The 18,705-nt window shown below is 40.4% G+C and overlaps 1 protein-coding gene across 5 annotated transcripts in view; it reads left to right on the top strand.

Annotated features, from left to right (window-relative positions):
- AGBL3 (AGBL carboxypeptidase 3) overlaps positions 1–15,935 on the top strand; it is a 71,121-nt gene extending 55,186 nt beyond the window's left edge. For all 5 annotated transcript variants that reach the window (XM_087860808.1, XM_045792600.2, XM_045792604.2 and 2 more), the window contains 4 exons: positions 4,326–4,374; positions 5,534–5,730; positions 7,427–7,658; positions 11,568–15,935. In XM_087860808.1, coding sequence (XP_087716934.1) covers positions 4,326–4,374; positions 5,534–5,730; positions 7,427–7,658; positions 11,568–11,991 — 902 coding nt within the window. In that variant the 3' untranslated portion in view covers positions 11,992–15,935. The remainder of the gene's footprint in view (positions 1–4,325; positions 4,375–5,533; positions 5,731–7,426; positions 7,659–11,567) is intronic.
- Positions 15,936–18,705: the final 2,770 nt, after the last annotated feature.

The following is an 18,705-nucleotide window of genomic DNA, read 5'->3' as shown; positions in this document are numbered from 1 at the left end:
AAGATCTACAAAGAACTTCTCAAACTCAATACACAAGAAACAAATAAATCAAAAATGGGCAGAAGATATGAACAGGCACTTTTCCAAGGAAGACATACAAATGGCTAACAGACACATGAAAAAATGTTCAACATCATTAGCCATCAAGGAAATTCAAATCAAAACCACATTGAGATACCACCTTATGACAGAATGGCAAAAATGGACAAGGCAGGAAACAACAAATGTTGGAGAGGATGTGGAGAAAGGGGATTCCTCCTACATTGTTGGTGGGAATGAAAGTTGGTATAGCCACTTTGGAAAACAGTGTGGAGGTCCCTTAAAAAGTTAAAACTTGAGCTACCCTATGATCCAGCAATTGCACTACTGGGTATTTACCCCAAGGATACAGACGTAGTGAGGAGAAGGGCCATATGCACCCCAATGTTCACAGTAGCATTGTCCACAATAGCTAAATTGTGGAAGGAGCTGAGATGCCCTTCAGCAGATGACTGGATTAAGATGATGTGGTCCATATATACAATGGAATATTACTCAGCCATCAAAAGGAACAATTGTCTCAACATTTGCTGCAACATGGACGGGACTGGAGGAGATAATGCTAAGCGAAATAAGTCATATGGTTTCACTCATTTATGGAACATAAGAAGTAGGAAGATCGGTAGGAGAAGAAAGGGAAGAAGAAAGGGGGGGCAAACAGAAGGGGGAATGAACCATGAGAGACTATGGACTCTGGGAAAGAAACTGAGGGCTTCCGAGCAGAGGGGGGTGGGGGAATGGGATACGCTGGTGATGGGTATTAAGGAGGGCATGTATTGCACAGTGCACTGGGTGTTATATGCAAGTAATGAATTATGGAACTTTACATCAAAAACTAGGGTTGTACTGTATGGTGACTAACATAATACAATAAAAATATTATTATAAAAATAAAACAAAACCCTTCTGTATCCACCCTGATGAAAGAAAGAAAGAAAAGAAAAGAAAAGAAAAAAGAAACGAAACGAAACGAAACAGTTACATACAAAGGAAACGCATAAGGCTATCAGCTGATTTTTCAGTAGAAACTTCACAGGCCAGAAGAGATTGTCATGATATATTCAAAGTGTTAAGAGGAAAAAATAATACTCTAGCAGCCAATAATACTCTACCCAGCAAGGCCGTCATTCAGAGTAGAGGCAGTGAGAAAGAGTTTCGCAAATAAAAGTTAAAGGAATACATGACCCCAAAGCCAGCCTTACAAGAAATGTTAAAGGGGAGTCTTTGAGGGAAAGGAAAGACCATAAGCAGGAATAAGAAAAGTAGGAAGCGTAAAAGCAATAAAATTGTATCTATAAAATCAGTCAAAGATTTCACTAAATAAAAGAATGTAAAATTTGACACCATATACCTAAAATGGGGGGAGAGGAGTAAAGAATGAGTTCAAAATTAGGCAACCGTGAATTTAAAACAGACTGCTATATATATAAGAAGTTATATACAAAACAGTAACCACAAATAAAAAGTCAGTGATACACAAAAAATAAAGGAAATCAGGTATGTCAGTAAAGAAAGCCAGCAAACCATGGAGAGGAGAGCAAGAGAAGAAAGGAACAGAGAAGAACTACAAAATCAACCATAAAACAAGTAACAAAATGGTGATAAGTACATACCTATCCATAATCACTTTGAATGTAAATGGACTCTATGCTCAATCGAAAGACACAGGGTGACTGAATGAATGAAAAAGATCTATATGCTGCCTACAAGAAATTCATTTAGACCTAAAGACACATGCACACTGAAAGGGAAGGAATGGAAAAACATTTATCATGCAAACCGAGTGAAAAGAAAGCTGGACTAGCCATACTTACATCAGACAAAATAGACTTCAAAACAAAGACTGTAACAAGAGACAAGGACACTACATAATCGTGAAGGGAACAGTCCAACAAGAAGTTATAACATTTATAAATATTTATACACACAACATGGGAGCACCCAAATACATAAAGCAGCTAATAACAAACGTAAAGGAAGTAATCAGTAGTAATAGTATAATAGTAGGGACTTGAACACCACCCTTACATCAATGGATAGAGCGTCCAAACAGAACATCAACAAAAACACAGTCACTTTGAAGGACACACTGGACCAGATGGATCTAACAGATACATGCAGAACATTCCATCCTGAAACAGCAGACTACACATTTGACAAAGTACAACATCCATTCATGATAGAAAACCTTCGAGAAGGAGGAAAATGAACAGAATATCAAAGACCTGTGGGACAATTTTAAAAGATGTAATATACACACAATTGGAATGCCAGGAGGAGAGGAAAAAGAACGGAACCACAGAAAACAAATATTTGTATTGTTAGTGTGTTGTCCAAATATAAACTATACTTTGCTCGTATATCTGCATGGTTGGCAGTGAAAAGGTAAAATTTGGCAAATTTCATTTCTATCTATAAACTTCTGATCAAAGAAATTGAAAAGATCTTACCAGCTACATGTCTTCACACCTTGTACTAAAAAATAGTGTGACTTGATATCTTGTGATATTGAGGCTTTCATAATGAAAGTTTTTGGCCACTTTTTAGTCTCCTCAAAATTTGCAGAAACAATGAAATTTTTGACTTTACAGAAAGGAAGAAGATTGCCTCGTCCAACCTGGGCCTACGAGATGCCTATCATTGCTGCCAGCCATAGAGAAGCCATCAAAATGTTGGTCTGCCATTAAATCACATTTTCGACATGCGGGACAAGAACATCCTCTAATTTGGAAATAGTTTGAAGATGAGAATTCAGAGAAGTGCTACAGTAAAATAAGTTATATGCTGTTTCTCTAAAACTGTTCGAAGATCCTTAAAGAAGCACCAAGAACTGTAGAAAAGGATTCACTGCACCTGAACTATTTGGTATTGTGTGTAGGTTATGACGAAAACTCACACAGTGAAAAAAAAAATGACGTTTAAGGGAAAGAAAGACTGCCTCAGAACTCAAAGATACGTCACCAGAAAGGGGCAGCCAAATGAAACAGCCATGAAAACTGTAATTTATTTGAACTCCACCTTCCGTTTAAGTTCAGATTACCTCTGTGCTTTATAAACATTTTCCCCAAGAAGTTTCACATATGGGGACATCCGGTGTACTTCAGAGGGTCTAAGAACAATGGACACTGCAGACGTGCAGAGCCTACACGATGGATTTAAAGATGCAAATGGCCCGAATGCCAGAAAGCTAGTCTACTAAAAACAAGCTTGTCGATACCAAGTGGATGGACATTTTTAAAGCGATGGAAGCTAATTCCTCACAAGTCCAAACACTTGCTGCTGCGAGTAAGTAAAACCGCGCTCCATGCTCAGATGTGTCTGTTGATGGGGTCTCCAACTTGGTGTCATTGCACCAGGCCGCCTCCAGCGACCCGTGTAAAAGAGCGCTTGATAAGAGGAGACCAGTAAGTCAGGTCTCTGAACGTGTTCAGTGTTACCACTATGTAAAAGAGGACATCCTAAAGGTACAGGCAGTTCAAAGAAGTATTATCAGAAAAGCAAACACAAAGTGCAAAAATATCCTACTTTATCATGGGACATAAACTCATCATTGTTAATTTTTACTAAATAAAAGAAGTATCTGTTAGCTCCATTATATTTACATTCAGCTGTTAAACGTCTTATATTTATGTGTCCTAAAGCACAATATGGATTATAAAATTTAAATATCCAATAAGGAGTTAAAACCTGTATCAGAGGAGAGAAACAAACAAAAATATTGTTCTGTTATTCTCAACATACTGTTTAATGTGTTCTGTAAATTACTGCTAATTGCCACTGTTAACTGGTCCTATTGTTTTGCCTAAATAATAGTGTATATGTAACAACAGCAAATACAGAATGTCATTTTAAATACCTGTATTTTAATGTTAAAATCACAATACACGTGACATACAGCTACCTGTTACATATTATACTATTTTTTTGGTCGAGCATGGCTGTGTCCTGGGTGGGCTCTCTAAACAGTCACCGTACTGTACGTGTAGATATCCTTCATAGATCTAACATACGTATTTTCAGTTCTGAGCCGTTTGACAGTTACTGGGTAGGTATTTCTACTGTTTGCTGTTCTCTTGAAACAGTTGAATTAAAAGGCTTCTAGGGGAAAAATGTACTAATACACTTCATGTCTGAGTGAAACACTGGCAGATTAATTGAAGATATGTTCAGTTAAGCTAGCCATTAAATGTACGAATGAGGTAACTGTCAAGAAGTAAAAATACCAAGTTTCATTAACCTTTAAAAAAATCTCCATTCATAAATTTTATGGTATATTCTCTTTTTAGTGAAAATACCTGGACAAGCTCCTGGTTGGCTTCTAAAAAGATATTTGAGGTAGGAGAACTAGATTTCTTCTACCTGACTACCTTTTTCCTCTGGCTTCTGTGATTTTGATTTTGAATTAAAGCAACAGGTAAAAGTAGCTTTTTTATAACAATTGCTAATTGATGTCTCCTTATATTCTCCATAGTACCTGTGCCTAGGCCAGTGCTATACGTAGCAGTGCTTATGTGATGCATTTTGAAGGATATTGAGGTTTCAGTTTTCCCAAACTACCCCCATGGGTGCCTTCAAATCTACAATTAGACATTTATTTCTATGCATTTGTCACTGCATTATCTGAGTTTCTCTTTAAAAAAAAATATTGCTGGCATAAGATAATTGTTTAGCACTTTAGAATGGATGACTATCATATTACAACGTGTAATAGCAACTGGAGCATTGGTCACGTAGGGCTAATACTAGTACCTGAAAACTGGAAGAATAGAAAGTGAAATCAGGGATAACATCGATAACCTTGGTAGTTTTGTCTAAACCAGTAATTGCTATATCACTAGCCCCCTTGGCAAGTCTTCCTGTTCTTAGGAATGATGACACGAACATGTCATGGAGTAGTCTGAACCACGGAGTAGCAAGTATCTGAGGGTAGACTGAATTTGTCCAACAGAGGGAACATGGTTTGTGCTTCCTTCCTTCCCTGCCTCTTCTAAGAACTTGGCTTCTATTCAATATAATGGGTTCTGTGGACATATGTAGACTGTCCTGCTCCCAAAAGCTACAAAATAGGTAAGAAACCATCTTTGGGCATGCCTGTACTTGGATCTAGAACTGATCAAACTAAGACAATTTTAAAATATATTATTTATCATATCTATGGAAAGAAATCAAATGATATATCAAAATAAGAGAAAGTAGAAAAAGTGTTGGAGTTACAAGATGTAAATTCTAGACCTGCCCCTCCCTCTTATTAGCTGCGTGATTTTGAGCAAATAGCTTAACCATTCTGATTCCTGACCCTCTCTGATGTAAGATAGGGATAATGTTGGCCATCCTGCCTAGATCACAGACTGGTGAGATCCCCACGTGAGACAATATCTGTAAGTCTCCTTTACATACTGTGAGGTGTAATATACAAATTCAACATGGCATTACATTACTCTTGATTAGAGAGTTCACTGTTGACCCTGAAATCAGAGTATCCGATTTCTTTCAGCTCCCAAAACAGGTTTCAGAGGCTCAGTAAAGACCAACAAAGACGGTTGTTAGAAACTGGTGAGAAGCCAATCCACGAAATAATTCAGCCCAAGAGCACTGATCTGTATGGAAACTGTTTCAAAGTGACATCCTTCAAGTGTCCTATGAGCACAGAGACTCCCAGTTGGACTGAGAAGACAAGGATACCAACAGAAGGTGGTTTTTTTGTTTGTATGTTTAGGATTTTAATAAATACAAAGGTTGCTTTCACTATCTCATTATTAATAAATCCTATGAAATTTGGGTTATGGGAACTGTTTATAAATAGGATTAATAGCCATTTTATTCCTGATTCTGAAAAATACTTGATGAATTTCTATATGAGTTTAATACAGAAAAAAGTTTGATGTAGCTTTGAAAAAAATCTAATTTGCCTTATTCCCAATACCTCATCATTGATGCCTTCTCCATACAATAGAATAAAAAAGAAAGAAACTGACACACGTGACATGGATGAATCTCAGAATCGTTGTGCTTAGTACAAGAAGTCAGACACAGAAAAGTAAATGCCGTATGCAATCTCAGGTATATGGACTGCAAACTAATTATAGAGACAAAAAACAAAATAAAAAAACCAGATAAAGCTTTCCTGGAGGAGAGGGATAGAGTAGGAGATGAAGGGAAGAATGGACTGGAAAGGAACACAAGGAATCTCTTAGGGATGCTCTTTTCTAGATCCTGAATGTGGGGGTGGTTTCGCAACTATTCACAACTGTTGAACTGCCGGAGTTTCAGTTTCCAGAGCAACTAGCAGGTGGGGTTATCCTCTGCTGAGCTCTTTGAAACTCTGCTTCCAACTCTTTGGGGCATATACCCACACGCAGAAATAGTAATTCTATTTTCAACTTTTTGAGGAGGCACCATACTTTTCTTCATCGTGACTGCACCATTTTACATTCCCAGCAACAGTGCGCCAGGTTCTAATTTCTCCACGTCCTTGCCAACACTTGCTATTTTCGGAGGGGGTTTTTTTTGGTATAGTATTCTTGCTAATGGAAGAGGGAGATAAACACTTTTTTTAAATGTTATAATAATTATCACAATTAACAAAATAAACAATAATTCCTTCATATCCTGTAGTAAAGAAGGGATTTCCAGCATGCCCTTCCCGTGGTCTTTCCCATATCTCCATCCTTCTGTTTCCCAACATCAGAAGCTTTGCTGTCATCACTGATTCCTCTCTTCTCTCATCCCACACTAATTCATTAGTAAAATCTCAAAATATAGGCTCATATAACAGCAGGGTCCTGCTAAAACAAATCTCAGGTGGTGACACTGCTCCGCTCAAACCCTCTCAGCAGCTCCCCGTTTCACACTCGGTGAAATCAGTCTTTGCAATGGCCTGTGAGGCCCCGTGTGAACTCAGTCCAAGTCACCTCGCTGAACTGCTATCTTCTCTCTTTCCCCTTAATTCAATCTGCTTTAGCCGCTTGTGCCACCTGGGTGATCCTTCAACACACTACCCTGCTCCTAGCTCAGGGCTTTTGCACTTACTAGTTTTCTTGCCTAGAATGCTCTTTTCCTCTGGTATCTGCTTGACTCACTCCCTAACTCCTTGGACATGTCAGCTTCACAGGGAGGCCTTCCTGAACACCTTTTAAGAAATGGAAATCAACTCTTCCCCCAAGAATTCTTTATTCCCCTCCCCAGCTTTATTTTATCCTGTAAACTTTATCATTATCTGATATCTTATATATATTACTTATTTGCTACTTTCTGACCATGTAATTAAAGTAGAAGCTTCAAATGGATAAGAATTTTTAGACTGATCCTTGGCACAGAATGTTCAGTAGATAACTGCTGAGTCGATTCAGTTCACGTATCTACACATATATTTGTGGTTGCTCCCCAGATCAGCATCACAACTTTAAAAGCAAAATGAAAGAATGTACTTCTTTCCAGAGCAAGAAGACTGGCATAAATTGGACAGATGATGAAAAAAGAATCTACAGGGATAAACGAATAGCTCAAACTCAAGAAATACTGCAGTATTTGCTCCCCATCATGGAAAGCACTAAAAACGCGCAAACCCCTCCGATGAAACAAATACTCAACCCAAGAACCAACTTCCAAGTCCAGCATCAGTAAGTCAATACGATTTGGGCATTCTCAGCTATTTACTACATTTTTATAAGGAATCAATGCTTATTAATTCATTATCCTAAGAAACTAACATACACTCTTAAAAATGGTGGCAGCTACACCACATTTGACAAAGGGACAAAAACCCAAAGCCATCAGAAGACACTGGATATGTGAAGGGAGTAGGTCATCAGGCCTTATTTGATTGTTTATTTGTATGAAATCACTCATTAATTTGGATCTCTGAGTAAAGTACGCGTGAATAAAGTACGACTGTAGCCTGATTTCAGATTTCTCTGACGTGTTTAAGCCCTATAATCCTGGGAGCAACCAGCATTAGAAATAATTAACTTGAATTACTTAAGCTTATTGATATTCAGAGGAAAGCATGAAGAATAAGACCAGACTTCTTTTAAAGATATTAAAAAAAAATAGAACCATCACTAAGACTAAAAGGAAACACATATACCTAAAAGACAGCAGGTGATGGGTAGTAAGGAGGGCACGTATTGCATGGTGCACTGGGTGTTATACGCAACTAATGAATCATCGAACTTTACATCAAAAAACCAGGGATGTACTGTATGGTGGCTAACATAATAAAAAATAATTTTTTAAAATAGCAATAGAAAATGAAAAAAAAATAAAAGACAACAGCAAGCTGAAAATAATATTATCAACAAATCTTGATCAAGTATCTTTGTGTGCTAGACACAATTCTGTGTTTATACACACACACACACACACAATTTTACATTCTTCATGTAAGGAAGCTGAGGTACAAAGAGATTAACTAATTTGTCCAAGGTCACACAGCCACGAGGCATTCTGTTTTCAGAGTCTGGTATATTCTCTTCAAAATATAAATGAAAAACAGAGGACCAATAAACGGAATATCCACAGATAACTTACATATCAATGACAAAATTGTGAATATTTCAGGAGGAAAATGAGCAAAGGCTATGAACCAGAAATTCACAAAGAACAAACTGGTCAATGAACATTTAAAATGCTTAATCTCACTTAAAGGAGTGCAAATTAAAACAATAATGAAATACTATTCATTTTTGCTTCTCAATGGAAGAATTTACTCACTGATGGTTGAAATATGAACTGATATTAGAGTTGTTTTTCTTTTGGTTTTTGGGGGTTTTTTTGATGCAGAGTTTTGAAAGGCAATCCAACAATATAAATGAAAAATCCTCAATATCATACATTCCTTTCGACTAAAAAATTCCGCTTTCAGAAATTAGACCTAGGGATGGGGACGCCTGGGTGGCTCGGTCTGTCGGACTCTTGATATTAGCTCAGGTCATGACCACAGGCTCTGTGCTGAGCATGGACCATACTTAAGATTTGCTCTCTCTCCTTCTCCCTCTGCCCCTGCCCCACCTCTTTCTCTCTCTCTCTCTCTCTCTCTCAAAAAAAAAAAAAAAAAAGAGAGAAATTAAACCTCGGGCAAAGGGGGGGGGAACCCTAGTAGGTAAGAGGTTTCTGTAGTGATGTTCCCTTTTTTTTTTTTTTTAAGATTTATTTATTTATTTTAAAGAGATTCGAATGAGTGAGGGTGGGCGGCGAGAGACAGAGGAGAGAGGCTCTGAAGCAGACTCCCCACTGAGCGCAGAGCCCAATGCAGGGCTTGATCCCACAACCCTGAGATCATGACTGAGCCAAAATCAGACGCTTAACTAAGCCTCCCAGGCACCCCGATGTTCATTTCAGTATCGTTTATAAGAGTCAAAGGAAAAGGAAAAGAAATGAACCCAAATGTTCAATAATAGAAAAACTGCTTAAATTATAATATATCCATAAAATGAAATATTATGTAGCTATGAATATTAGAAGTCCAGATTAGTTAACATGGGATAATGTTCACAATGCAGAAATAAAAACCACAGAACAACTCTGGTATGGTTGCATTTATAGACTATGTAAACCTATTTAATGGGTGCATATTATACACAAACTCATGGATCCCTAGAAAACTCTCTGGTAGCACCTAGTCCCAACAACGATTATCTCTGGATAAAGCACTGACAGAGGATGATATTCCTTTTTATGCTTTTTTCCCCTAATTTTGATTAATGCCTATTTCTTTACAGTATAATCAGCAAAGCCAATAAAATTACAAGAATAGGCAACTGGTGACAGTTTCGAATCAGAAGGGACAGCTATCCTGCGGGGGAGGGCAGTGCCTAACAGAAACTGTATCTAATAGGCCAGCTAATATGGGAGAACAGACAGCATAGGCCCAGGCAAACAAGGGATCAATCACATATGATAATATCAGCAGACTAAAAAATCAGGAAACTAATAACAAAATACAGTAGAGTTAGGCAAAGGTGACAATTAAGACATAGCTTGATTTTTAATCATTATTTTCATGAGAGATCTCTTACACACTTTGAACCCAGAAGTGTACTCAGTGTGGATTGGCCTGAGTCCGGAAGGGTGGACAGCTAACAGATTGTATTAATTAAGAACTGTTTGGTTGCAACTAACAAACCAATTTAAGCTAGCTTAATCACAAAGGGTAGGGTAGGGTAGGGTAGGAGAGAAGAAGATGAAGGGGAGAGAATTCAGCAAGGTCTCAGAAACGGGCTGAACTAGGGGATGGAAAGCCACCTGAACTCTTCATCCATCTGCAGTCTCTGCTTTCCTCTCTCTACAGAAAACCTGTCTACCCTTTACCTGCACAAATTTGCATCCTCCAGCACTTTCACTTACAAGACTCACTCTCCCTCCCTCCCGATTTTAAGTTACAGGGAAGGAGAATCTGATTGGCAACCATGCCAGTGGGTAGAGAACAGATAGTTACAAATGGCTGATGGAAGGCCTACCCTTGTGGGTCAAGAGGTGGTCCCCAGAGAAGGGCACATTGTGCCTGGGGCAGACCCTTCCCAAAAGTATCTACTTAGGTGTACATGGAAATAAGAAAAAATAGGGAAGTAGCAAGCAAGACCATTCTTAACAGATTAATTCACTATATACTCAAATACAATCAAGTGGGTATTTTTTGCTCTTTGAACTTCTTTATGGCTCTTTATATTTTGTCTGACTGGCTCAGCACACATACTATCACCCATAGTAAGTGATTACAGAGTAAAGTGAGAACAAACCAAAAAATGAGAAAAATCACACTTTTGTCAAACCATTTTAGACATCTATCCAAGTTTGGACTAGGGAGAGAATACTTAATGTGCTTTAACAGCTGGCAGAATTATACTAAAGAATGTGACATTTGAACATAATTATAGGGCTGGAACTTAAATTGTCTGCTCTGCTCGTAACCAAAATGAATAGAGTCTAGGGTACTAACCAGCGTCATTCAGCCGATGATTTACATCCTTATCTCTGTCAATCACAGCTCAGAAATCAGATGGTAAGCAATAAATGTCATATTTGGCATTCCATCTATTAGTGATAAAAATGTGACTGGAGAGACTCTTCACTTCCAGGAAGAAGAGAGAGACGCAGCTTCCATCTTTGCACTCACAGTGATTTTTTTACTGACTATAGAAAAAATGCATAGCATGTAACTAAGTATATTCTAATAGAATAAACAAGTAGATTTTTAGAGAGAAGTGGAATGTTAGAGAATATTTACTTTAAGTGTGTAGGTAAGGCACTGAGGCCTAGAGTGGCCGTTGTATCGGGAAGCTTGGGTCGGGCAGGTATCTCAGTAAACATATCCGCTCGGCGTTCAGAAGCACAGGATGGGAGTAGTTCTGAAAAATCATGACCAGAAATTGAAGACACCGATCATTCTCATAGAAATAAAGGTAAAAGTCCTAAGGGAAGATGAATTCACCAAAGGATTTAAAAGTAAGAGTTAAACTATGACCAGTAACTAAGGACTGCAAATACCTAGCGTACGTGACAGAAACTCATGTATTTCATTGCTTTCCTAGACTGAAGCCAGCTGCTTACGTAAATATAAAGAGATACAGCACGTCCTGGACACCACCCAGAAATCACCCCTTTATAAGCCAAAGGAATCTTGCGGTAAGCTCTCCAGAGTGGCTCCAGTCTGTGTCCCAGAGATCACTTGAAAATCTGTCACCTCTCAAAGTGCCCAAGAAGAAGAAAACACACTCTCGAATCAAGGCCACAAAGACTAACGACATGAAGCATCTCAGCAGCAAATGGGAGGCTGCTCCCTCCAGTTCTGAAAAGGATGCAGATGTTACCAAAGAAAAGAGTCTTCAAGCTGAAGAACCCAATGAGCAAAACTCTATGCAAATACCTCCACACCCAACTAAAAAGAGGGATGCGCAACCACGTAAGAATCATGGACAACCCACCTTCTATTTGAAATTCCAAAGGGGCAAATAACTTAGCTTTATGCTACTCTGAAAATCGTGGATGAAAAATACCATATGCTTACATAGTAAAAAGAAAGGAAAAGAAAAGCCCTCCCCAGCCCTCTATCTCTGTCCCTCTCCTTACACATACATACGCATACGCTAAACTACGAAACCTAGGTAACCCAGCTTCATTAGTGGCAACATCTTTCAGAGATTTAAAAAGAAATCAGAGAAAATACGGAAAATTTAAAATCATTTATTTATATTTAATTTTTGTCAAGACGGAAAAAAAGTCTATGAACTTTTGAATTCTCCCAAAACAACGTATGCACAGAACACCAAACAACTAAGAACTCAAGGATGGAATGGCATGTACTATCAATGACTTTAACATCCCTGCCAGGCACCTTAATGAATCAGTCAACAAACATCTTTTCTTAATTTCTGTTTTATCTTTAGTGTTCTAGAAGCCATCAATGATGTAAGAGACATTTCTCCCCACTAGAAGATTACTGTATAATTGAATATATAAAACACACAAGACTAAAATAATTACAGAATAAGATGGTGCACAGGAAAGTGCTAAGTTGTACACCTCCAACAATTAAATACTATAAAGGATATTACGTGCAGAGAAAGTGTGTCACAAAATGGCACTGAAATGCATAGATTATGGTTTACAATGGTCATTTTACTTCTCAAAATGTAGCAACAGTGTAAAAGATTAGATGTGCAGTTTGCTTTAGAGCTAATGAAGGTACATCTCCAGCCATTTATTCAAGGACACTGCAGAGAAATATGGATGTTGGACAAATAAGTCAAGATGGATGTGATAAGTGAGAAAACAAGAGTCCCAGGTCACCAATGGTGTCCATTACAGGATAAGACTAAGCAGAATGAGAATCAGGTAGATAAAGCCCATGAAAGTTATAGGCTACAAGCTAATTAGGTCATGGTAGCAAGATGGAATGAGGAAAGCCTAAGGTTGGGTAGTCTATTCTCAACGATTTCAATAACCAAAGAGGGTTCAAGGAGAGCTCACTGGGATAGTAAAAGAGTAACTGCTGTGTTTCTGTTTTGGTTTTATTTTTGGTTTTAATAGATTTTATGTTTTAGAGAAAGTTCACAGCAATACTGAGCAGAAAGTACAGAGATTTCCCATAAACTCCTTGACACCCACACGTACATAGCCACCCCGTTATCACCATCGCCCACCATTTGTTACAACTAATGAACCTATACGGACACAAGATTACCATCCAAAGTCCATAGTCTACACTAGGGTTTACTCTGGGTGTCGTGCACTATGTGGGTTTGGACAAGTATCTAATGAGAGATATCTACCGTTACGGTACCATACAGAGTAGTTTCACTGGGGCGCCTGGGTGGCTCAGTCGGTGAAGCGTCTGCCTTCGGCTCAGGTCATGATCCCAGAGTCCTGAGATCAAGTCCCACATCGGGCTCCCTGCTCAGCGGCAAGTCTGCTTCTCCCTCTCCCTCTCCCCTCTGCTGCTACTTTCTCTCCCCCATGCTCTCTCAATATTTCTCTCTCTCAAATAAATAAATAAAATCTTAAAAAAAAAAAAAAGTAGTTTCATTGCCCTAAATATTCTCTCTGCATAGTCATCTTTCTCTCCCCACTAACCCCTGGCAACCACTCACCTTTCTGCTGTCTATATAGTTTAACCTTTTCCAGAATATCACATAGTTGGAATCATATGGTACGTAGCCTTTTCAGATTGGCTTATTTCACTTAGTAATATGCGTATAAATTTTATCATGTCTTTTCATGGCTTAATAGCTAATTTGCTTATAATGCTGAGTAATATTCCATTGTCAATAAAATTTATAAACTTCTGGCAATGTTAACTAAGAAAAAAAGACACACATTATTAATATCAGAAATTCGAGACCATCAGTACTGATACCCCAGATGTTAAAAGGTTAATAAAAGAATATTCCAAACAACTCTCTACCCACAACTTGGTTAACCTTTATGAAATAAACCAATTCCCTGAAAGACACAATCTGCCAAAATTCACACAGGAAGAAACAGACTAGCTGAGTAAGCCTATATCAACTAGAGAAACTGAATCAATAAGTTGTCAAAAGACAAATTACCAGGCCCAGATGGGTTGACTAAATTCTATTAAAAATTTAAGAAATTACACTAAATCTCTACAGTCTTTAATAGAAGATCAAAGCAGAGAAAATGCTTCCTAAGAGTGTACGGAATAAAAAATGGTATGGCCGCTTTGAAAGACAGTTTGGTGGGTTCTTACAAAACTAAACATGTTCTTACTATATGATCCAGCCATCACAGTGCTTGGTATTCACGGGAAGGCGTTGAAACTTACGTCCACAGAAGAACTTGCACACAGATATTAATAGCAGCTTTATTCACAAGGGCCAAAACTTGAAAGAAACCAAGATGCCTTTTAGTAATGGATGGTAAGTAAACTGTGGTACAACCAGACAACGGGTTATTTAGCACAAAAAGAAATGAGCTATCAAGCCCTGAAAAGATATGGAGGAACCTTAAATATTTATATTGCTATCCATTTCGAAAAATGAATGAGGGTGTCCAATTCTATCCATTACAGAAAAGCTGGTAATGGACTAACCCACCCTCTATAAACTAAAACCAAATCATCTACATGAAATAATTGACTTCAGACAATAGATGGTGAATAGCACAGGACTGTGGTGCTTGTGAGAAGGAATATATGGGATAAACCCCCATTCACTCCCACCTTTCTCCCTAGGGGCGTTTTCCAAAACGTGGTTCAGAGAAGTGGAACCCAACAATCTCACTGGCCAGACAAAATAAAGATCAGAGTTTGCATCTGCAACAATAGCTAAAATTTAGAGGCAGGGTACTGAAAAAGAAGGAACCACAAAAAAAGAGCCCCCGAAATCTATGTAGAAAGTTTCCCTCAGGTCCTTGACCATATCCTAAGATGTTTATGTAAAGGCAAGTGAATAGTAAACAGAGTAGAAAAGAGTCCTGGGAAGACACTGGAGTGCCAACTCAACCAGAATATAGAGACCTTGGTGAAAATCCCAACATTGAATTGAAACCCCAGAAAAGGGGCGCCTGGGTGGCACAGCAGTTGAGCTTCTGCCTTCGGCTCAGGGCGTGATCCCGGCGTTGTGGGATCGAGCCCCACATCAGGCTCCTCCGTTATGAGCCTGCTTCTTCCTCTCCCACTCCCCCTGCTTGTGTTCCCTCTCTCGCTGGCTGTCTCTATCTCTGTCAAATAAATAAATAAAATCTTTAAAAAAAAAAAAAAGAAAAAGAAAAAGAAAAAGCTCCCAAGTAAATAGGAAATGAGAAAGTTTGGAGTTTAAAAAAAAAAAAAGAAAAAGAAACCCCAGAAAAAACCCATGTCCTATGAGTAAACACCATGCATAGGAGCAAGGGTTATATTCTAGGACTAAGGACAAAACTGGAATAGAACATTCTAACAAAGATTAATATAAAACCCCAACAAGAGAGTGATAATCTGCTAGTAATACAAATTCTCCCAGAATAAAACTAAATATTCTTTAGAAGAAGATAACATAATCCAGCCCGTCTATAATGTATTAACACCATGTCTAGCATGTAATTAAAAATTAGGAGACATGGGGGGGAAAAAGGCGACCAATAGTCAAGAGAGAAAGCAGACAATAGAAGCAGGCCCAGAGATAACCCATAAATGGAGTTAACAGAAAACACTTCAAAATGATTACGCTAAAAATTATACAGGAAAAGGTGAACAAAAATCAATGAAAACATGGAGCATTTCAACACAACGAGGCTTTAAGAAAGAATCAAGCCAACATTCTAGAACTGCAAAATACAGTATCTGAAATTAAGCACTCATTACATGGGTTTAACAGCAGGCTAGAGACAGAAGACCTAATCAGTTTTTAGACTGGTCAACAAGAGCTGTCCAGAATAAAATTTAGGAAAAAAAAAAAAAGCCAGAGTAGAGGGTAAGAGAGATTTGGGACATACAGTCCCTAACTTCTAATGTATAACTGAGTTCCAGAAGGAGAAGAGGAAGAGAATGAGAGAAGCACTATTTGAAGAAATCTGCCCAGGTGAAGCTCAGCAGGGCTCAAGCGGGATAAATATGAGGAAAACCATACTTAAACACATCATAGTCAAACTGGTAAAAACCAAAGGTAAAAGAAAATTGGCGGGGGGGCAGGGAGCCACAGTTCCTTCAAGTGAAAAACTATGAGAATTCGATCTGATTTCTTTTCAGGAACTATTGAAGCCAGAAGAAAATGGAATTGCAATTTTAAAGAACTGAATGAAAACTGACAACCTGAAATTCTAGGTCAAAAAAAAAAAAAACTGTTTAAAAATGGAGGCCACTATGAAAGAGGAGGGCTGAGTATCTACTGTGACACCGTCCTCTCGACAAACAGGACCCAGATTCTGTGTCATCTCTGGCTCCCCACGCAGGGCAGCAGGGATGCCTGGGGGAGCAGGCGTCCTGAAGTTGTCCCTGATCCATGAGCTCAGGCAGAGAGGGCTTTGTGAGATGAAACAAAGGACACACTAACTCCGGGGCTTTCGTCCTGACATCATTAAATTGCTCTGTGTAATTAGGCCTTAAGAATGATCTGCTTTCCACCACCAAAATAAATAAGTAAAAGTTATATTTCATTTTTATCCCAGAAGGGTGAGCACTCTTTCTGAATATAAAAAGAGGTTGCTTAAGTCATTTTTTCCCATAATAAAGACCTTTTACACCATGGCTGAATTCTTTTATTTATTTTTTAAGGATTTTGTCAGACAGAGCACAAGCAGGGGGAGCAGCAGGCAGATGGAGAAGCAGGCTCCCCACTGAGCAAGGAGCCTGATGCAGGACTCGATCCCAGGACTCCGGGATCATGACCTGAGCTGAAGGCAGGCACTTAACCCAGGACTGAGCCACCCAAGCGCCCCTGAATTCTTTACTTTTAGAAACAGGTCATAAACACTTAATTGGCGATTTCTCGTTCAAATAAAGTATAAACAAACATCACTTTACCAAACATCGGCCCCCTTCACTCCCCTCCCTCCCCCCCCCCCCCAGCCTGGCAGGAGCCGCTGTTCTCCAGGTTCCTAGGCCGACCAAACCGGCGCCCTGCAGGATTCCCCGCCCTCCCGGGCTGACTGTTCTGGCTCCTACGGGAAAGGCTGGGTGGAGAGCACTGCTCGTGGCAGCGTCCTGGGTGACGGGAGAAAGCAGCCCAGGCCTCCGTCTGCGGGAGAGATACCAGGGCAGTGAGACTCTGTATAAAGAAGCAGAAGATGGCAAATTCCGCCGAGACAATGATGTGCCCCCCAGAGCGGCACCCACAGGCCTGAAGATGACTGCGCGCTGGCGAAGGCGGCCGTGGCGGGAGGAGGCTGGGTCAGGGAGTCGCCTCGCCCAGAGCACTCGGACTGAAGTTCAGAAAGCCTCCACTAAGAACGCAGGAAACGTGAAGCCATCAGCAGTCCCCTTGAGGTCGCCTGAGTCCTTACCAGCGCGGCAACACGTCTGGTGAGGCCCCTCACCTCTCTGCCGCCGGGTGTCCTCGCTGACCCAACACAGGCTCCGGCACGGCCCCAGGGAAGGGACATCCTTGTAACCCTGCCACGTAGGACCTGGCTTCAGCCTGCGGAAGGAAACTAACTCAGGAGGAGGAGGCTCACCCCAGACCGTGGGCCGAGGGGTGCTCTCCTGCACCTGTCTCCCCACTGCGCCGGAACATGCGCGCAGGCCGAGAACGGAGGCTACGGCCCGACGCCACTTTCATCCGCTAGGTTTTGCATAGTCGGATGGGGCCTAGGGCGGCCAGAGCCCGCGGGTTAGTCTCCGCTGACTGCAAGCTGCCTTCTTGTATCCCCCTCCCCACCCCGTGCACGACATACATCACAGCTTTCTGTGCGTGCAGCAGCCAACAAAGTTAGGGTGTAGTGCTATCCACCCAGGCATCACCGGCCCTGCCTGACTGGTAGACTGGCCTGCACTGCCAGCACTAGTTTGTTTTAGAAATAGAACATTCCGCAGGGTTCCAAGCAGATAGTTGCGGTCCACCGGCTACCAATAAGCGGCAGCCAAGCTTCGGCGCCTTCGGAGCTACGCAGCCCCCCCGCGCTGCCACAAGCTATCCTCCCAGCTTGGCTCGAGAGCAGTGCTCGGTGCTGGAGTCTGACTCCGTGAGAGAAGGCCCTTGGGTCTCCCTTCACTATATGCTATGATTTTTTTATTCTTAGTAAGAACCTAACGTACTTTAAGGAGGAATAAAGGGGTAGCCACATGCTCTTCTGTCCTGGTTGGAGAACACTGTTAGGTCAGTGAAAGGATCACATGGGTTTATACAACGCTATGGAGCGCTCGGGGCACCTCTCGCAGAGGCCCATCCTCTGAAGGTACACACTCGTGTCTGGCAACGCTTGAGAGCCATGTGAGTAGGGTGACCTCTTCACTTGAGGACCCAGTAGACCTCCCAAAAAAGAATCAGAAAGCAAGCTCCCCAAACTGACAGGTTATTGTGCGATAACGGCTCATCTTTCAGAACAGACATGATCGGGGCGCCTGGGTGGCTCCATCTGTTAAGTATCAGACTCTTGGTGTTGGCTCATGTCATGATCTCAGGGTCCTGGGATCAAGCCCCGCGTTGGGCTCCATACACAGCGGGGAGTCCGCTTGAGATTCTCCCTCCCTCTGCCCCTCCTCTGCTTACTCATGCGCGTGGGAGCCCGTGCTAACTA

Source organism: Ursus americanus, chromosome 3 (genome assembly GCF_024610735.1).
Source record: "Ursus americanus isolate L20-20 chromosome 3, mUrsAme1.1.p, whole genome shotgun sequence".
In the NCBI taxonomy this organism is placed as follows: Eukaryota; Metazoa; Chordata; class Mammalia; order Carnivora; family Ursidae; genus Ursus; species Ursus americanus.
The sequence above is the reverse complement of the archived record's forward strand: the minus strand, read 5'-3'. Positions and strand labels throughout refer to the sequence as shown.